Here is a 21,309-nt window from a genome sequence, read left to right on the forward strand (position 1 = left end):
CACCAGGATCGCACTGCCAGGGGCAGTGCACTCCCCCCGCACTCCTCTTCCTCCGCCATTGTGTATGAGCAGAAGTCATCTCATCAAGAATGGACCATAAATGAGGGCACTGGGTTGGGTGGTGGCTGCTGTCTAATCTGGGAAATTGCCCCCACTTCAAGGTATAACATCATGGTTGTTCATAGTGACAAGACCCACCCTGCAGATGCCTCAAGCTAAACTCTCCATAAGGCTGTGATAACCACCACACTGCTTTGTGTGTGTTTGTATGCTATTCCTAGCTGGGTGATGTCTTCCTTTCCCTTCTCCCTGCCCCCACTTCAACCCACCCATTTCCCTTTCCCCACAGGCCAAGCAGGCTTCACTGCGCTCCCACATTGGTGTGGTGCCTCAGGACACTGTCCTCTTCAACGATACCATTCGCAACAACATCCGGTATGGACGCATCGATGCTACCGACGAGGAGGTGATCGAGGCGGCGATCACGGCTAATATCCATGAACGCATCCTCACTTTCCCTGATGGTAAGGGGCTGCTTGCCACCTTTGGCTTATGCTTGCTGTGCCATCAAGCTCGTAATCTACCCTGTAGGATGCTGTGAAACCCAGGATGCTTCTATCGGGATGCCTCCTCTTCTGCTGCAGCTCACTGGTGGAGCACATGCCTTGCATGCGAAAGGCCCCGTGTTTCATCACTTGGCCTCTCCAGGCAGGGCTGAGACAGAGAGGCTCCTACCTGAGATCCAGGAGAGCAGCAGCCAGTGAGTGCCTTCTCTCACTTGGCCAATGGCCAGGGAAGGCAAGTGGCCAGACTGGGGAAGGCAGGTGTGGGCAGGGCTGAGCTAGAGGGACCCACAGTCTGCTTCCTCATTCGGCAGCTTCCTGGGTTCTTATCTGAACCGAAAGGACCTGCCCCTGGCTCTTACCCTCTCCCTCTCGGGGTCTCCCTTACAGACTATGCTCATCTCAATGGGTCGAATTCAGTGGGATACGTGCACAGGGAATGAGTTCACTTCCCACAATGGGACTTTTCCTTCTCCCCCAGCCGCATACACTCCTGGTCCTTCACACACACACTGAACCCATTACAAGGGTTCCCCCCACTCTCCAGAGCAGATTTTGGGGGCAGGCAGCATGAGGAGAGGGGAGGAAGTTCTGTTGTGTGAGTGGACGTCATCCAACGCACACAACTTAGTGGAATCCTATTCAATGTTTTCTAAAAGCTTTTCTCTTCTGTTAACATGAGCAAGGTCTGTGGCAGTCCAGACTCCCACCCCAGAAACCCTGTAAGAGCAGTTGATAGAAGGACCTTTGGGCAATGAGAGCAATCAGGATTGGCTTCCGAAACTAGATATTCAGAGTTTGTCCCATCCCTTCCTGTTTTAAAGCGCCCCGGCCAGTAGACTTTGGGTTTGCTAAAAGTGTCTATATCAAATCTCCCTTGGCAGTAGACCTGGGAGGTGTAGCAAGATGCTGTAAGTGGCCAAAAGAACCAAGGCACTCCCAGTGCCTGAACAGCAGAAGTCACAGGTAGTCACTCTCTATTACACAGCATTTGATTTTGCTTTGTCCACTTGTACTTGGCAGGTTATGATACACAGGTTGGCGAGCGAGGTCTGAAGCTGAGTGGAGGGGAGAAGCAGCGAGTCGCTATTGCCCGCACCATCTTGAAGAACCCCCAGATCCTCTTCTTTGATGAGGTGAAGAAGGCAAATAATCAAACACACACAGAGCAATCTCGGTTTTCCAATTGCTGGTCCTTACGTTGCCAAAACACTATCACCCACACAAAAGAGGGGGGAGGACTTTCAGGCTCAGGAGAACCACCGAAGTTTGCATTAATATGGAAATCATTTAGGAATAAGCAAACAAAATCTGAAGGGGAGAGAGCATGCCAGAAATAACTGAATTAAGGACTGAGCATGCAAAGTCGGCACAGAATGCTGACTGACCATTGGCAGATTGGAAAAATGTGGTGTGGGTGGGGAAGGGAACTGGAATGAAGTGACGGGAGCCTTGGTCGGAAGCCTTCCCAAGTAGATTGTTCCTGGTCCAGTTTCTTCCATCTATTTCTGAAATTCATGGATGTGTGGCTCTCCTTATGTAGCCAGAACTATGCCACCCGTGCACAGGAGGAGAGGTATCAGCTTGCCTGGGGGAGACCAAGTAGTTCGGGGGGGGGGGGATAACCATAAGGGAACAAAAACAAAGCACCCCAAAACATGCTCAGTGGCAATAAATGCTGGCTGACTGTTTGGGTGAGGACGGATGGACCGAACTATCCATTTCATGCTGTAACATTTTGCTGTGGGTCACACTCGTTTCCTGTTCCTAAAGCTAGCCGTCATCTGCCCTTTGCCCCCTTCCTCATATGCTCTCCTTTCTTGGAGCTGAAACCCTGGAAATGGTTGGGAGAATGGGTAGCACTCAGCCTTCCTGAATCTGGGAGCCCCCATTCACCACCACGATGCTATTCAGCTACTTGGAGACCTTCTTTACCATTTCACCTGACCCAAGGGATCTTCTCTGCCATTCTTGGCAATCAGTGTCAAGAGTCCCCGACCTTCATCCACCCACTGCTTTGCCTTGAGTTTGCAACTGATGTTCTGGTACATTTTGAACCTGTTTTGTAATTGCAGCAGTTTTAGAACTGTATAATTCTATTGTTGTAATGCATTCTGGGATCACTTTCAGGCGACATCAGCGCTGGACACCAAGACTGAGAGGAATATCCAGGCATCCCTGGCTAAAGTGTGTGCGAACCGCACCACCATCATCGTGGCTCACAGGTATGGGCAAGCATCCTGCCACAGGAGCTTCTGTTCAGGGCTTCAGCATAATAGCAGCTAGAGGGATGCTGCAGCCTTCGGAAGAGGAGAGCCTAAATACTAGTTCCTCACTTGCAGCGATAGCTCCAGGCAGACTCCTTTTCCCTCTCTGGGGAGCTCTAACATGGTGTGTTATACTGAGAGTCCTGAGCTGGGGAGGGATCACTACTGCATTCTGCCCTCTTGATAACAGCTTTGGTGGTTGTGCTCTCTCTGCAGGCTTTCCACGGTGATCAAGGCCGATCAAATCCTAGTTATCAAGGATGGCCGAGTGATGGAGCGAGGAAGGTAAGCTCTTAGCCATGCCCAGTGCTAAAAATTATAAAGTAAGATTTATAACCAGCAATCCAGCCAAGGATTTTTAATTTTTGCAATCTGTATAAGTTATGCAGATCGCAAGCCCTTTAAGGCCGTCAGAGTTTTACAAGCAGAATGGCCACAGGGTTTGGCTGTGTATCTTCAAAAGGATTCACAACGAAGGCAAGCAAATTGTGGGTCTGTGGATGCTTCTGAGGGACGAAGGGGGCATACCTGGCATGGAACCTTGTGAAATTAACTCTCTCTGCCCCTTTAACAGGCACGACCAGCTAGTGGACAAAGGTGGCATCTACTCTGACATGTGGCTGCAACAAGGAAGTGACACGGAGGTGGAGAGCAAGATCAGTGCTGAGTCAACTGCAGAAAGCAAGGCCAGTGCTTCGACCAAAGCAGGAAGCGAGGAAGGCTCTGCCTATGCAACCAGTGAAAAGACAGAGGAGAGGGAGCAGGAGGGGGAGACAGAGGAGGGAGAGGGGGAGGAAGAGGAGGGAGAGGGGGAGGAAGAGGAGGGAGAGGGGGAGGAAACAGAGGCAAGCACAGAATCATAGCCAAGCAACGAGAACAACTCAGCAGCTGACAGTGACAACAGCAAATCCTGCAAGGATGTGGCTTCGAAGCAAAAAAGGCAGCAGCTGCCACCTCTGCTGTTAGATTTCTGAACCTCCTCTGTATGGCATAAAGGGGGAAATGCTCAGGCACCCAAAGCACACAGATGATCCACCAAGTTAGCAGTGAAGCCATGGAGACCAAACTGGAGGAAGACTTCAGTCTGCGTACTGTTCCCAGCATGCAGTTCTTCATGAGCAGGACCTGCCCGTAGTGCTAGAGCAACTTCAGAGTATATTCTCCAAGCTACTGCCAGCATTCCTGGGAAAGCTGTTGCTTGGTGATCCAGGTGTATTATCAGGGAATTGTGAAAGGGTGGTGGGTGGGGGGAGGCAGGGACCAGGGCTGCCTTGCCCCACTGTTCTCCCCAGCAAAATGTCTTCCCTTGCAAAGATGAATGGAGTGTGGAGGTGGGGGGCATGCGTGAACATTTGCCAGCACTTTGTATACAACCACAGAGGGAGAAGCCTGCAGAATGGCTGTGTGTGTGTGTTTTTGTAAGTTCTGATTTTGAGGTGTCCCGTTTTAATTTTCATAAACTCGAAAAAGTGTTTTCAGATCGCTGGATCCCGTTTCTAGTTTTGCCTGCGGGGGAGAAGGATTAGAAAAGGGTTGACTACAACTCCCATCATCCTTATTGGGCCATGCTGGGAGCTTGGAGTCATGCTGACAACAACAGGTTCTCTATCTCAAAGGAGTTTTGGCTGGCAGGCAGATGGGATGGAGACCCTTCTCACTTCTGCACAACGGAAAGCACAGAGAGAAAGTGCTTCTCAAATGGGTGTGGTTTACTTGGATCCCTTGACTACAAGGACATGGAAAAACAAGAGGGGACCTGGAGTCACAGAGACAGGGTAGAAAGGAAGAGCAGGGCACAGAAAAATAATAAGAAACGTCTTTCTATCAGCCCAGGTAGCTGCTTTTCTGTTTGGTGGCTCTATGAAGGCCGCTTTCAGAAGGACCTAAAGGGTTCCTACTGTAAAGCTATTCAGCTCCAGGCAGTCTTGGGTTGCGTGGGCAAGCGATGGTGGCCCTGGCCAAGACTCTGGGAATTCTGCCCCTAGATCTTTAGACAGAACTATCCATGGACCTAGCGCTGGAGAGAGTAACAGACACAGAGGTGGAAAGGAGCCAATCCCTAGTTCTGATCAGTTTCAGCTTTATCTTTGCAGCGTCAGACATTAGTTTGTTGCCTTACTGCTTCTAACTCCAAGAAGGCACCACAACAAGTTAAAACAGCAACTGAAGGAGGAAGCCAAGAACAGTGGCCCTTTTATTCAAGGGTCTGGTTGTTTTACAGCACATAACCCATTCCCACAATCTCTCTCAGCAGAGGGTGCTTTAGGGTTTACATGCAAGAGTTCTTCAACTTTAGCTCCCAAGTAAAAGGGGTGGGGGGGAGGAAACTGCCATATTTCTGGGGGGGGGGTGTTTGTGCAGCACAGTGTCTGCATTAGGGCAGCTGCTGTTCCCCACTTGCTCTTCCCATACTTCTGTGGTGCTCTGACTTACTAGTCTAGCAATGATTGTCACCCTACTGCTTCCGTCCGCATGCTTGGCCATATCTGAAGATGCCAGAATAGGCTTGGCTATATATATATTTATATATATGTGTGTGTGTACCTGCCTTCTTTTAGCTCTGGCTGCCGGAAGCGGTTTTTGAGGGTCCTGTGCAGCAGTTTGCACAGCAACAATCCTGTCTGTTAGCTATCGCTAACGCCACCCATGTTCTCCGAAGCCAAGAAGAACCTCATGAGGTGTGGGGGAAGGGTCAGTGGAAAGTCCCAAGGCAGCACCCCGCTGAGGCTCAGTCGTCGTCCTGTTGCAGCTGCTGGTGCCTGCTCTGGTACCACAACATGGTGGGGAGGTTCTGGCAGCCTTGGTAGCGGCGCTGGCGCTCCTCTTCCCCCAGGGGTGGCACAGAGTGGCAGGGTGCCCCTGCTAATGAGACGTTGAGCAGCTGGGCTGGGGTGCCCGAGCCAAAGACTGCAGACCATGGACCCACCTGCAAGGAACAAGAGAGAATGCTTCACTTAAGTTTGCCCTGGGCCACAACTCAATCTGTCATCAGCATTAATGTTTATATAGCACTTCCAACACATCAGTGTTTCAGGTACATTATCTTAGACAATTGGCCTGTAAGGATGGCCAGTAAAGCAAACTGAATTAAGGCTGCCTGGCTGGCTTCCACGTGCTCTAAAAAATGGTTAAGTTTCAGTGACTTCCTTTAGTTTGTTGCATCCAACCCTGTGCTATCACTTGGAATTAACCAATTTAGCCTGGATCCATTTCACTTGATTAAAAAATCAGTTCAAACTACCTTGAATGTACACTCCTTTTCCTTTTAATGGCAATGGTCTGTTTTTGAGCAGTAAAACTAATTGGGTGGGATGTAATAAAACACACGTTTTTCTTTCCAAATGTGCCATATTGCACATCAAAAGACTCCTTTAGTGCAAGCTACCTTCCACGAACTTCAGGTGCCATTCTCTAATTGTCATCACAGATGGCCTGTGTGTCAGTTACATGAGCAAAGGTTGGCTCTGGCCATTTGCCAAGTTCTAGTTTTCAGCATCGCTGCCTCTACACCTAAGCATTTATTTCTCAGTCTGTTGTGCTGCCCAATTGATTCCCAACACTTTCCCTACGCACAGAGGAGAAACCAAACTGGTTGCAAGATGGTGCATAAGATGGCTTGGCCTTACCAGGAGCTGTGATCTGCCCTGAACTTGCTGCACAGCACAGGCCAGTTTTCATCTATGTTAATTGGCTAAACACCAATGTCCCTACTCCCCTCTCCCCTCCCCTGGAACTGGGAGTAGAGCCCAGGGAGTGCTGCCACCCAGTTAGTGATCCTGCCACTAGAAGCAGCCACTTTGAACTGGAGACACCTGTTGCTAATGCCACCTGCCAAAAGCAATTTGAGGATGGGCTTCCTAGTCACTATTTTGAGCCTCCTGGTATTTATGTCCAGAACAAACAAATGCATCCTTGCCATCTCTTGAGGGACCATAAATTGGTGGCAGAGCATATGCATGCAGAAGGTAGCAGGTTCGAAACCCGATGTCCCCAGTTAAAAGGACCTGACAGCAGGCAACATGAAAACTGAGAGCCACTGCCAGAGTAGACAACATTGGACAATTAGCCTGACTCCATATGTTCCTATGCTCTGCAAACACCACGCCTTGGACTCCGAACAATCACGGCCCACCTTCCTTCCATGGCACTTACCGGCAACAAATGCTGGAGGAGGCACTGGTCAGGCTGCAGTCCGGCCCAGAACTCGGCAAAAGCTGACCCACCGCTGGCGGTAGTGGTGGCAGTGGCGGTGGTGGTGCTACGTATGAGCACCACGTTGGGATGGCGCCGTGATGCCCGCAGCTTCTTCGTCAGTGGCCCCGGATAGCTCTGGTCAAGGAAGAGGAGAACCCGGCGAGCGTTGCAGCTCTCCAAGTCTGCTAGCAGCTCCGAGATGGGGTACCGCTCCTTAGGATCTGCCTGTTGCAGGGAAGGGACAGCTCATCAGCACCTGCCCCTTGGTCACAGACACACAAGCACACCCCTCCCCGCTCCACAGTTGGGAGATCAAGGGGATTCCACTGCCTGGGAGTTAAAAGGAGCGGATTAAATGGGGAAGAGCAAGACAGGGCGAGCACCCACTGCAAAGGCCGGTGTTGTTTTCTCCCTGCAGGCACACATGAAAGAGCTGGACGGCCCTTTGAAGGGAACAGAGGAGAGGAGAGGGCTGCAGCCTCCACCTGCAGTTCTGTCAGCATCTCTCCTTCCTCCAGTCGGGCTTCCCAGGACATGCTGGGACAGGTGGGATGACCTTCTCCTCCTCCTTCACCCCACTGCCAAAAGTGGCTCACTTCACTTTCCATTTCCAGCCTAGGAAACCCCAAAGGAAACTTGGCAAATGGCCAAATGCAGGCCTTTGAGAAGGGCTGGTGCCGCTCTGTATGTGTGCACAAGCATCTTAGGCAGCCGCTCCGCATTTTCCTGCCCCAGTTGGGTTCACTTGGCACCCCGACTTCACTGCTCCCTGCAAGCAATTGATATTGGCTTACCCCCATGTGATAAATGCATTGTATCGTTAGCATCCCCATTCCCTGCTTGGCTAGGCAGCTGACATTAGCATCAATAGCCAAGGTCCTTTTTTGGATGATCATGATGAAGTAGGATTCATTCATTTAACAAGATGCATATACCGCTTGACTGTTGTAAAACCTCCAAGCGGTTTTACTTGTAAGTTAACCTGCTGCTGCTGCTTACTTCATTCTGCACCAACCTGTAGCTTTTCCCAACAAGCAACATTCATCAGTGCTTGGCTGACCACTGGGCAGGTGGCCTGTGGCTGTGGCTATTGTCACGGAATCAAAAGTCTACCTTTTTAAAAGTGAGGAGCAGTGAAGAACACCATGACAGGTTTCCTATTGGATTTCTATGGGTCAGCATATGGCTGTCTCAATTCACCTGGAGACAATTCCTGGGCAGAGCCACAGACTCCTGGACAAAATAATATATTTAATAGCATTGCTCATGGGGACTAATTTAGACCATTTCCTCGATGTATTTCTTCCTCTCTTTCTTCCTCTGCCTAACTTACCTGGTGGGTTACTCCCCCCAATAAATTGGCAAGAGATGTGCCCCAAGAGATGATATCCCTGCTGTGAAATAAGCAGCACCACTTTGTAACTTGTGCGGTACTGTATTTATTGTGCCCCCACACGTTAATTCACCTATAGAGGTTGTGCACCAGAGGAGGGGTGGGAGGGGGAGAGGGAAGAGGCACATACCCTTCTCTCCTCCTACAGTGATGTCATACCTGGATCCATCATGCCACCCCACCATCCTCTGATAATGCACACCCCAGCCACCCTTAAGCTCTGGAGGGTTTTGGCTACACATGCAAAATTCCAGTAGGATTGGGTTGATATCAATAGTGGGGACAGAGGATGGGATAGAACCTTCCTCCTATCATAGCTAAGGCCAAAGGGCTAAAAAAACTGGACCATTCCCATCATACCTGAACAATGATGATAGATCAGCTTGGCTTGGCTATTTAAAAAAAAAATCCTCAAAAAACAAGAAAACAACAGCAGGTTCATTTTGTCTCCTATACCCTTTTGAAATGTGGCTCTTTTGGGGGAGGTGTTATTGGGTTATTGTACTTATTTTGATTTTATATATTGTGATCTTTTCTGTGAACCACCCTGAGACCTCCAGGTATAGGGTGGTATATAAATTCAATCAATCAGTCAATACAGAAATGGCTTGTGATGTTTCATAATGGGAGTAGAGAGACGAGTGCCTGGGACAGCCAATGTTGGCAGCTCCATGGACAAGTGCTGCTCTGCTCCTCTTAGACAGCCTCTCCCTCGCTTCCAGCCCTGACCCCCCACTTACAATGCCGTTACGGTTGGCATCCCAAAGCAGCATGGTGCCATCGCTGGCTGCTGGGCTGTTGAGGTAGAGCACCAGCGAGTCGGCGCAGTGGAGGCTCCTGCAGACCAGGGCCAGGTGGGAGCGAATGGCCAGCTTCTCGGTGGCTGGGTGCACGTCGCCCATCTCCACAGTCACTGTCCAGAAAAGAAGAGGGAGAGAGGGATCTGCTAATCCCATGTCCCAAAGTCCTGTCTCCTCCCTCCAACCCACTCCAGTCTCGTACACCAAAGCAGCAGTCTCCCCCACAGACCACCCAAAAATGATTGGTCTTGGCACACCACTTAATGTTTTTTTATGCCTGTTGTACCAGTTGGAATACACCATGCTAGATGCTGCCTGATTTTTCAAGATGTATTCCGAGTCCTTATACGTGTTTTATTGTGTTCTGTCGATTCAAATTGTAATGTAATAAAACACAAGGAAAGAAAAATGAAGAAGCATGAAAATTCAATTGACTATTTAATGTGAACTACCTGAAAGAAGCTTGACCACAGTTTGGGAACATCTTCCCCGTGGCATCCTCATTCCTCTTACTGCCACTTGCTCCCTGCCACCACATCCTGCTCATCTGGGAAGGGGCCAGAGTTGGGAGCAGCATGGGAATATTTGCTAGGCTCCCTCATTAGCCCACTCTGCAAAATGCCCCACAGGTGGTTTGGTCCACACCGTGCAGGCCTGTAATTTTTGCAGGGACATGTAACCCAAAGGTGAGATTTCACCAGGGCTAGATGCATTCACACCCAGCCTTTTCTCAAGTGGGATGGACAAGTAGGGTGACACTCTGAAATGCAATACACACAGCCCCCATTCAGAACCTTGGTGGCAGGGAGAAGGAAGTGCCAGGAACAGAGTCTTGCCCCTGAAGAGCAGCTCATGGCATCCAGACACCCCTGAGTAGGGCTGGAGGGATATATTGATATATCATCCAAAACCGGTTTCTGGCCACATGGTAATAACTGTTTCAAAATCAATGACCCAGCAATATATTGTGAATCGTGTGTGTGTGTGTGTGTGTGTATATGCGCACGCACGCGCGCACACACGCACACGCACACACGCGCACACACACACACACACACACACACACACACACACATTATGCAAAAATCACAATACTGGAAAAATCAGGAAACCACCCAGTGCTTCTGTGTCTCCCTGAGTTGAATGAGAAGGTACTCTTCCCTCCCTTCTCTCTCTCTCTCTCTCTCTCTCTCTCTCTCTCTCTCTCTCTGTGTGTGTGTGTGTGCCTGTGTCTGCACCTGGAAGCAGCCAGCAGAAAGCACAGTTTTGTGAAGCTAGCTGATGCTGAAATTTAAGGAAGTACCTCCAGCTCGCTTGAGCAGGAGCGGCATGGGGACTTGCTCAGCTGTAGGGCCGGGTGAAGTATCTCGACTGCTTCTTTCTCCCCTCCTTATCTCTTCCTTCCTCCTTATTTTAGACATCATGATATATCAGTCTATCACAATATTTAGCTGGCGATATATCACAATGTTGAAAACCAAGTTATCGCCCAGCCCTACCTATGGGCACTGACAAGTCACCCACCCCCCTAAGGAAACCAAGAGGCCTGTCCCACCCTTGCAGCCGACAGCTAGCTCTCTTTCATGCTGGTACCTGAGGCCTGCCCCTCACTCGCGAAGAAGGCCTTGATGTGCTCTTGGCGGAAGCCGTTCCGTCGAAGCATCTGGTAGAAGAGCAGCAGGTTCTGCGCATGGCGGGGGTAGGTGACCTGCTCCTGCCAGCCACCTGGGGGAGAAGCACAGTAAGCAATCCAGGGGGGAAAATGTGGTGAAGGAGAGGCTGGAGCTGGTTGCAAGGAGCATAGGAGCACTAACACTGCCCCTCAAGGAGACAAGGGGCCCGTTAAGCTCATGCCCAGTAGAACAAAGCTGTAGCTCAGTAACAGAGCATGTACTTGCACACAGAAAGAGCCAGGTTCAATCCTCGGCATCTCCAGATAAGGTTGGGCATGTCCGCTGTCTGAAACCTTGGAGAGCCACTGCCAATCAGAGTGGCCAATACTCAGCTAGGTGGACCAATGGGCTAACGCAGCACAAGGCTGAGCCTCCAATCAGATTCACCCTCATCCATCTGCTGGCCAAATGCAATGGCTTGCAGTGGTGTGCGGTCAGTGGACTGGGGGACTAGGCTAGTTCCCTAAATGTCCCCACTAAATTAGAATATTGAAGTATTAAAGCCTGGCACTTCCTTCCCAAAGCCCAGGAAGCTTCTGCCCGGCTTAGGGAGGGAGGCGTGATGTTCTCTCTCACACAATGCCGCCCCCTCCCGCAATCGCCCTCACAAGCTGGTGCCTCTGGCCCTAACTGTTACCCTAGGAAAAAATTCACCTCACACCGCTGATGGCTTCAGATTCCCAGGACCAGCAGATCCTTGCAGCCCCCAAGCACCACTTCTCACCTGCAATCAGCACAGCATGGTCACATGTCTGGTACATGCGGCAAGACTTGTACAGCGGAAGCTGCTGCCTGTGGCATCGCCGTGTGTTCTTGTTGAGTTCACAGTAAGCGGCTGTGGAGCTGGAGCTCGCAAGGGGCAGGGGCTCCGGGCAGGGGCTGTATCCACGGAGATCTGGGAAAGAAAAGGAAGTGTAGCAGGAAGGCAGGAGGGGAAAGAACCTCAGGCCCATGGAGCAGACCCCAACAGACCCTTGAACTGTCATGGGGGCCCCTTGACAGTTCCACCCCACTGCCCGTCCAATCCAGGGACTTACCCACACAGTTCAGCCTTTGCAGGTGTTTGGGGTCCTGTGCCACCACTACCATAGGCAGGAAATGGATCTCACAGAGACCAACGGGGGGCTCCTCGCGGCGGATGCGTCCTGCAGACCGCTGGCTCCTTCCCTTGCCACGGCCCGGTCGGCGCTTCAGCTGGTTCTCACAGCGGCTCCTCTGGGCTGGAATCAAGCATTCATAGCCGCCTGCGGGCAAAGAACAAACATGTCTGGAATAAAACCTGCTGAGAAAGTTCCCTATACAGGGCTGCCTTCAGGTGTCTTCTAAAAATCAGATTGTTGTTTATTTCATTGACATCGTTCCACAGGGCAGGTGCAACTACTGAGAAGGCCCTCTGCCTGGTTCCCTGTAGCTTTGCTTCTTGCAATGAGGGAACCGTCAGAAGGCCCTTGGTGTTGGACCTCAGTGTCTGGGTTGAATGATGGGGGTGGAGACGCTCCTTTAGGTATACTGGGCCGTGGCTGTTTAGGGCTTTAAAGGTCAGCATCAACACTTCAAATTGTGCTCAGAAATGTACCAGGAGCTAATGGAGGTCTTTCAGGACCAGTGTTATATGGCCCAGTGGCTGCTCCCAGTCACCAATCTGGCAGCCGCATACTGGATTAGTTGTAGTTTCCCATTCACCTTCAAAGGTAGCCCCACGCAGAATACATTGCCGTAGTCCAAGTGGGAGATAACCAGAGCATGCACCACTCTGGCGAGACAGTGACAGGCAGGCAGGGTCTCAGCTGGCATACCAGATGGAGCTGGTAGAAAGCTGCCCTGGACACAGAATAATATATTATTATATATACATTAATATTATTTTATTTTAGTGCATGGTTTAATTTTCTTGATTTTCTTAATTTCTCCATGGAACAAGCAGAGTTCAAAAAGGTTCCAACAGATTATTAGATTCTGTGGAACAGGTGATGGGAATGAATCTTTGCTTCAGTTGTGATTGGTGAGCAGCTTATAGAGCATTCATGTGCAACACCCTCAACCCTGTGAAAAGACCAGAGAAAATATACATCTTCTTTTTCTTTATTTTGTCTTATTATATACTGTTTATGACCATTTGTCTCCTGGTTTGCTGGGGGTTCACAATATTTTTTGCATTCTTGTTTGTATATATTATCTAAAACTTCAGTAAAAATATTAAAACAACAAGCCATAATCACTTGTGCATACTACATCTCTACTGTAAACTCTGCAGAACCAAGTCAGAATCTTGTCTCCCCAAGCAGAATAAAAGAGGATTTCCTCCTAGAGGTGTAAAGTATGGGGTATAAAACTCCCTCCAAAAATGGAGAGGATAAGAAAGGAGTTGGTTGTCAGTTAGGCTGCAATGCTTGGCCAATTAATTCACAAGGCTGATGGATTAAAACACATTTCTGATAGGCTAAAAAAAGGTGATTAATCACACTAAAAAAAAAGTTAATCATTTTAATATAATGAAGGTTAATTATTTTTAAAAGAAAGAAGATGCATTTCTCCTCTGTTGTCTCAGCCACATGAGTGAAAATGTCTTCTAATATGGGACTTGCAATATACAGTAATATGCATAAATATATTTATTTTTAATGATGATTTCCCCCCTTTCAGAATTTTTTTATTTCCTCATTTACATAGAACAAATCAATTAATTAACTAAACATGTCCAACACACACTACTATGTCTACTCAGAAGCAAATCCTATGGAATTCAATGGAGTTTACTCCCAGGTGAGACAGTTTAGGATTAGAGAAACAATCCTACTTTTCAACATCAGCAAGAAAGACTAATGTGAAGGAAACGCTCCCTGGGCTTAGATAAACTGTCTGTTGTTTTCAGTGCCTAAGAGCAAGGAATTCTCCTTGCACAATGTAATGCTTTCTCCCTCTCCTCCCCTTTGCACACCCCCTAAATCTGTTCTGGGTGTTCCCCTCAACCCTCTGGATCAGATTCGGGGAGGGAATCCTATTGCACTAGCACAAGTATTTGGCTGATTCCCGCCTGTCACATATCTTATATCACAGATTCTGGGATTCCTGTGTTCAAAGGGCTAAACCCTGATTCATACTAAGCCCTGAAAGACACCCTGAGTATTAGCCCATCAGTGACAGTCATGCCGGAGAGATTCCACCCAACTGAGCCTCCCACCTGTCACCCTTTGCACTGCAGCACCTTCTAACTTTCCTCTACCAGACTCTTCCGCTGATGCCACCTCTGCCTTGAGATTACAGAAGCTCACTAGACTCCAGAGAGCCCCTCAAGGCTGTAGGGATGGAGTTTTCCCCAGCGCATCCCAGGATCAGGAGGGAACTGGAGATGCCCCTCCAGCAGTAGATCCTCTCTCTTGGCTATCCCAAATTCTCCAAGTAACCCCTGCAGGCTGGTCTCAGGATGCCACTGCATACAGGACTGACACAAACACTGAGCTAGGGACAGCTTCACACACAACTCGCTGATGGAAAGAAGACACTGTTGGAGCCTTGAAAGTCCCAACTGCACTTGCCAATAGCAGTTATAAAAGCATGTGTGTGGAAGGCAGAGGAGATGAGAACAGGAGCATATGTGAAAGGAGGATGCTGGAGAAGCCAGGCAGCCTTCCTTCCAGATTTCACTGGCTCATAAGATCAGAGGGAACCCAAAGACCAGTCCGTAGTAAGCAGGTGCTCCTCACATCTCACACCAAACCCCCTACCCTGCTTTTAGCTCCTACCATGGAAATCAGTGTCTGGCAAAGAAGAAGAGCCAGGATTACTGCAGAGCAGGCAACTAAATCCCTCAAGCAACTGAGACAAGTCACAAGGTGGAGACCCCAAATCACTCCTCAGTCTTATCTGGGAGGACATCATCTTGCAACCCCAAACATTGCTCCTACACAGCGGAATGTCTCTCCCTCTGCCATACCTGAAGTATCATCCATCAGTTGATATTCTTGAAAAGGCGCATCTTTTGGCTCAAGTGTTTCCTGAATCCCTGATTCTATAATGACGGTTTTCCTGCGTTGCTGTTTCTTAATGTTCTATCTGTTTTTAGGATACTGTCTAATTTTCTTTTTTTTGTGGATTTCTGTACACTGTTTAGAGGTTTTTTTAATATTAAGCAGCCTATAAATGCTTTCAATCAATCAATCAAATATAAAAACTGCTTTTAATTAATTCCAGATTAGCCCATCCTCAGTGGAAACTTTATTGGACAGTTTATCTCCCGCCCAACATTCTCTTCCCTGACTTTTAAGATACTGGGGCAAAGGGCACTCTGCCCCAAGCGATGCTGAATAAGAAGCTACAAAATATCTGAAGAGGTGATCCAGTGCGTGAGGAAGAACACCAGGAGGAGGATTAAGGTGCATAAACACAGTCAGTAATTTTCGTGAGAAAAGAATGTCCCGAGGATAAGGCGGGTCACAGGGTGCAGCAGTTGGGATACTGAATCTTGGGGAAGGGAAGGGTAGGCGCAAGTGCCTGTTTTGTAAACCAGAGGGGCACTGGGCCTCAGATATGACTATATCTCATATCTAACCGCTGTACGTTTATTTTAAACCACCTTCTTTTATGCCGGGTCATCTGATGTGGACGCCTTTACAGAGCAGAGCAGATGCTGGGGGCGGTTCTGCATATGCGTTCTGCATATGCTTAGGATCAGGCTCCTCTATAGGATTGCTCCTTGTAGTTTAGGGTTGAAATGCGGGCAGATCTGAGCACAAATGCCAGATCTGATCTGGGTCCTGGCACCATGGAACGGGAGGAAATAGGAAGCCTGGAATGGGACGGGCGCAAGCCAATATGTTCTCTGCTGGGAGTGGTCGTCCACGGGGCGCGCGTGGCCTGAGGATGCGGCATTCACTTACCCACGTAGAGGCTGTCGCGGCTCCGGCACCGGCGCGGGCTCACGTTGAAGTCGACATAGAAGAGCAGGAGCGGGTGGCCGAAGTTGGCGCCCGGGGTGGGGTCCAGCACGAGGATGGCGTCTTGCGCGGAGGGCGCGCCGGTGGGGCGCAGCGGGCTGCCGCTCTGGTTGCGGCCGGCCACGAAGGGCGGAGCGCCGGGTCTGTCTCCCCAGCCGTCGGGCAGCAGCGCCCGCACCTTGTGGCCCGGGCGGGCGGGCTCGGAGACATAGACGGCGGGCCCCGGCCCCTGGGAAAGGCGCGCCAGGCGCTGGCACTGCGGCCGCGGCAAGAGCCCGCCGCGCTCGGGACACTGCGCCGCCGCCACGTGCCGAAGCGCCGCCGCCGCCCAGCGCGCCACCCGCGCCTCGGAGAAGCGGTTCCCCGACGGGGCGGCCGCGCACGGCCAAGCGAGGGATGCAGCGGCCAGCGCCAACAGCAGCGGGGCCATGGGGCGGCTGGAGCCCTCGCCGTGCGCCCCGCAGCAGCTCCGCGCGCTCTGCCCGGCCAGCGGGGCTCCGAGTCCCCGCCCTGCCCCGACAGGAGGAGGAGGAGGAGAGACGGAGGTGGCTGCGGGTGGGGGGAGCCAAGGACTGCGTCCCTCCCAGCCCCGCGTCCCCTTTTGCTGCTTCCTGGGCAGCTCCTCTTGCCCCACCCTGCTGCCCCTGCTGCTTCTCTCCGACGGGGCGGCTGGTTCCTCTCCTGTCTGCTCTCCACACGGAGAACGACGAGAATCCACCAGGACAGATTTAGACCCCCCCCCCAAGTTGGGCGCCTGCGGGTCAAGAGGAAGGAGGCAAGGAAAGGCATAAGTACTTATTTTTCAGATTTCTAAACTGCCCCAGCCCTGAAAAATGTACAGCAACAATGAAGAAAAGGGCCTCCAAACGTATGCAGAGTGTGTTTGTCATCATTAACCATCGGTAGGACATGGATGAACACCCATGCGAGTTATCCCGGTCGACCTCTCCCCACACAAAAAGAAGAGTCGATGTAGAATCTTACCCAACAATTCCCACCTGGCCCGTTGAATTCTCGAGGGTTTATATCTGAGTAGAAGCGGTAAGGCTTGGGCTGTTACTGTGACTTTCCTGTTTCCCGTTCCAATTAATGGAAACATCGTTCCAAGGGGCACAGAACTCTTGAGCATAAGCTCAGTGTGCGCACCGCCCTTTCATGCGAAGACTGTCTCCAGCTCACACCCGGAGGGGCGAGACCTTGCGGGTGGGATCCGTGTTACTAACTTCCCTCATATTAAACCTGAATTGAAATAATCCACGTTCACAGCCGGTATATATTGAACACTGCGCTTCTGAAGGCAACAACGGCCTCTTTCATGAATGAATGAAGGTGAGCATGACTTGGACGGAGGCGCGCCCTGTGCTAGGGAAAACCGAAGTATTTGGGTTGCCGAAAGAGCTCTCCCGACTTCATCCCCCGACGCTGTACTGTTCCGTACATTGCTCAGTCCCTCTCTCGCTGTTGTTGCACTCGTGGTTTTGTTATCTGCAGGCTTAATTGGGAGCTGCGGCTGCGGCTGCCTAAGAGCGTCATGCGCCGACCTGGACGCCCTACGATGGCAGCAATAGAGCCCTCCCTTCGGTTGCAGGCCCCACGTTGGACGCGTTCTGACCCGTTCCGCACCCTGATAGAGTGCAAACCCACGCGTGTTTACTCGGAAGTAAGTCCCACTGTGTCCCAAAGAACATCAGTGTGGCAGATAGGGCCGGCCGTGGGGCCAGAGTCCAATGCTTGAGGGGAGGGAGGACAAATGACCATCCCAAGAGTGGCAGATGGGGGAGCAGCAAATAGGCCTGGCATCAGCATCTTGGACGAAAAGGAGCACGATGGAGCCCAACAGGACTCATGCTGGTTATACTCTCGAACTCAGAACGCAAGGGAGAAACGTGCTAAGAGGAAGGCAGGCTTGGCAAATCCACACCGTGATCAACTCCCGCCCGGGAACCAATGTCCCGCTGTGGAAGGACGTGTGGGTCCAAAATTGGCCTCCACAGTCACTTAGGGACTCATGGTTAAAACCGTGTTTATGGAAGACAATCTTACTCGGCTATGAGTGATCGCCAAAGAAAGACAGGATCCTTTCGTTCTTCATACAGAAAGATAAGGGACTGCAGGCTGGGCATGCACATGATTAAAGATGCTTGGCTCATTATTATTATTCTTTAAAAACACATTATCCCTTTCTTCAACAAAATGCTACTTATTCATGCATGAATGTGCTTACCATTTGAGAAACAGAAGTGACACCTGTTTTATTCTTGTAGTCATGATAGTGCTATGATTTAAGTGAGTTTAAAATGCGAAAAAAATTGAGTTACCAAACTCTCTTGTGTAGGGCGTCCAGGAATGTAGCCATTGTAAAGCATGGAATTAAGAGCAGTGTGCAAGAGAGGGGGAGAAATGTTTATTTCTGTTGTGACGAGTACATTAACACTTTGTTGCAGCACTGCTGGCTGCTGAGGGGGGCATTAACAAAAGTAGAACCTCGCTTTCAGAAATTGAAGGTCACCTCCAGAAATCAATAGACCAAGAGCATTTCAGCTGACAGAAAATCACAGCACAAAGGGCAATTAGGATGCAACAGGGTTGGATTTTTTTAAAGTATCAAACTATTTTTTTGTTGTTGTTTAGAAAAGAACAAGTGCAGCAATGCCTCTGAAGTTAATTGGTCTATTGCAAAGTGCAATGAACTTTCCTACCACAAATGCAATAAACCACTTAAGTCTCTAAAGTGAGTTGAAGGGTTCCCCCCCCCTCTTTCTTTTCACAGCAAGAGATTACCACTGATAACTGATTTATTTCTCTTAGTATTTAAAATAAAGATTAGTGGCTGTTGTTTCTGGTACAACAGAAATCAAATTATTGCTCATTAACTTAAGCATTGGATTTGAAATGTCCAGTGTTACAGTAATCAGAGTTGACCCTGTCTTCCCTTGATCTTTAATTCTCACCTTGTGATGTTGAGAAACTTGTGTGTGTTTATAGGCTTATCACCTTCTGCCTCTATTTAAGTAATCTGGGACAGGTGTTGGCCTAGGAAATTAGAACATTTTTGCAACCAACTTGAAAGTCCCTACAATTGAGAAGATCTCTGTCTTTACTGTTGGTTCAAGTAGCAATTTTTCACAATGGTTGCTGCTGCTGTTGCCAGCAACATCTTATGACTTGGTCCAGTAAGTCCAGGAGAGGCCCTGCATTCAGTCACAGAATTCCTGAATGTTCCATTCACAAGTACTGCAGTAATGTGCTGAGAGCTAGATGTCCCAGCAGGCAGAGCCAGGCTGGACAATGGTCAGGGATGATGGGAACTGTAGTCAATAACATATGGAGGGCTAAATATTATTATAGAATGAACATGCGAGCAGGATTTGAACCATGGGCAACAGAAGGAGTTAAAGATTATAGTAGTTTTGTTACGGTTCAAGAGACAGAAGACAGTGTAGCAGAGGGAGAGAAACAGAAACACCAGGGAAAAGTGGGTAGGAAGTTGGGGGGAAAATGGTTTTATTATGTGTTGAAATGCATGTGTGAATTTTTGGAAAACTTCAGAAAAAAAGAACATATGGAGGGCTACAGGTTATCTACCTGTGGCGTAGAGCTATAAGGGGAGTCAGATAGGCTTTTGGATGCATAGGGGTCGTCCCCCACTTCATACAGTGAGGGGGCTTTGTAGATAATGTGATGTATGAATAGTGGTATAAGTGTATCTGGCAGCATTAGGAAGTGCTGCATCAAGTGGCCAAATTGACCCCATTGCAAATATGCACTTAGTGTTCCTTTATATACAGCACTGATGATGCACCCGACGTTAGTGTACGAATTGGACACCTCTCAACATTTAGGGCCAAACCTGCACCATTTAAGATGCAGTCAGCCAAACACAGCCCATCAACTGCCTACGGCTGCCTCCCAAGTGTTCTGCAGCCTTCCATTTCTCCCATCTCAGGAAGGCAGGAAATACAGATTTCAGTCCTGTGAAGGTTTGCCTTGGATGGCAGGTGGGCTGGATTCAGCTTGGTGCCTGCCACGTCCTGAAGGCTTGTTTTAGCTCAAGGTCATTTTCCGTTCTCTAGGCAGATGCCCTAACTATGCTGCAAATGACAGCTGCTGGGACCATATCCCTGCATCTGCCTGCTCCATCCTTAGATAACATTGCTACGCTATGATAGTTGCTGTAAAATATCAAAAAGCTTTTTGTTTAATCATTCCCCATTCCTGGCAATTAAAAATATTGAAAAGCTTTATTTAAATTCAATGTTTTTTATATATATTGGCTAAATTAACTTTATTTTAAACAAAAAACTTGAGTTCAAAATAAAAAACTAAAATGTTCAAAGCTTACAACTAAGTTGCACCAAACACAATGGGCCAATCTATCATTGCACTATTAAGAATGTTATCTCTGCAAGTGTATCAGCTTGCCAGATGGAATGATCCCCCCTCTCTCACTGTTCTGGGGGTTCTCCTGACCACCTCCAGTGCCGATTTTTGGAGGCATAGGAAGGGAACCCCATTGCTGAGAACTTCTGTTGAAGCGTTTCACTAGGTAAATCACACCCCCAGAGCTATGTAAGAAAGAAAACCAAACACAGCTGCCACCTGATACTTCAGGTGCACATCTATGTAGAAAACAAATATAAAAACAAAATATTGCATTATTGTGGGCTTCCTACTGGATCCAGGGTTATCTAAGGCATGAGGAGCCAAGAGATGCCATCCTAATCATCCACTGAGCCATTTTCCAACTGCATGCTATCCAACTATCTGAGCTATGCAATGTGTTCAGTTTCAAGTTATGAACATATACAACTCTACCACTGAAAGAGCATTGAGAGCTATTGCCCAAGTCCTGAATGAACCTCATCTTGCCCACTATGAGCCCTTGCTTATGAAATTTTAGAAGGCCCTTGCAGCCCGATACCATCCATGCCCTTTTGTTCAATTCTAAAATTTTACTTTCAGATCAGCGTGCATCAGCCTTTAAGCAAAACATCTTCCTTAGTATCCATGCATACAGAGAGAAGAAAAAGAGAGCAAGTCTGGTCTTTCAGCATATAATATTGGGTTGCATGACCAAAGGATTTGAACTAGGCTTTTAGGTTGCATAAAAGCTCTCTTTCACTGCAAATCAATTGATTTTATTTCTTTTGGCAACCGGATAATGTGCATGCTTGTTCTGGAAGTGTATGCATTTCAAAATAGAAACTTGATTAAAAAACAAACAACTAGAAAATGTTGTTACCATAAATCATGACTTTAAAATTGCCTGGAGTGAAGTTAATCCCCCTGGACTAGTCTACACGCTTTGCCATGCTACTCCTGAGCAGCACAGGGGGACAGTATGTTAGAATTGCTATTCCCACTCCCAAATGTTGAGCATTTTCTTAGAGAAATCCAAACTCCTTCCCACCCACAACCATCTGGAAAGGATGAACGTATTGTATGCTCTCCAGAAAAACAAAGAACATGAAAGCAAAGGACAAGC

The 21,309-nt window shown here is 49.0% G+C and overlaps 2 protein-coding genes across 3 annotated transcripts in view; one reads left to right on the plus strand and one right to left on the minus strand.

Annotated features, from left to right (window-relative positions):
* ABCB6 (ATP binding cassette subfamily B member 6 (LAN blood group)) overlaps window positions 1-4,310 on the plus strand; it is a 28,038-nt gene extending 23,728 nt beyond the window's left edge. For both annotated transcript variants that reach the window (XM_081839761.1, XM_081839760.1), the window contains exons 16-20: window positions 350-524; window positions 1,587-1,699; window positions 2,694-2,788; window positions 3,047-3,115; window positions 3,405-4,310. In XM_081839761.1, the coding sequence (XP_081695887.1) occupies window positions 350-524; window positions 1,587-1,699; window positions 2,694-2,788; window positions 3,047-3,115; window positions 3,405-3,693 (741 nt within the window). In that variant the 3' untranslated portion in view covers window positions 3,694-4,310. The remainder of the gene's footprint in view (window positions 1-349; window positions 525-1,586; window positions 1,700-2,693; window positions 2,789-3,046; window positions 3,116-3,404) is intronic.
* Window positions 4,311-4,994: 684 nt separating this feature from the next.
* LOC309331345 (uncharacterized protein) lies at window positions 4,995-17,056 on the minus strand (the record flags this gene model as incomplete). Its single annotated transcript, XM_081843458.1, has 8 exons — window positions 4,995-5,756; window positions 6,983-7,249; window positions 9,158-9,330; window positions 10,811-10,942; window positions 11,615-11,785; window positions 11,928-12,134; window positions 15,768-16,578; window positions 17,006-17,056. 8 exons carry the CDS (start codon window positions 17,054-17,056, stop codon window positions 5,559-5,561), a joined length of 2,010 nt encoding a protein of 669 aa, XP_081699584.1. The 3' UTR covers window positions 4,995-5,558.
* Between the last annotated feature and the right edge of the window lie 4,253 nt (window positions 17,057-21,309).

The sequence above is a fragment of the Podarcis erhardii genome, assembly GCF_964252035.2.
Source record: "Podarcis erhardii genome assembly, chromosome: 1".
Taxonomy (NCBI): Eukaryota; Metazoa; Chordata; class Lepidosauria; order Squamata; family Lacertidae; genus Podarcis; species Podarcis erhardii.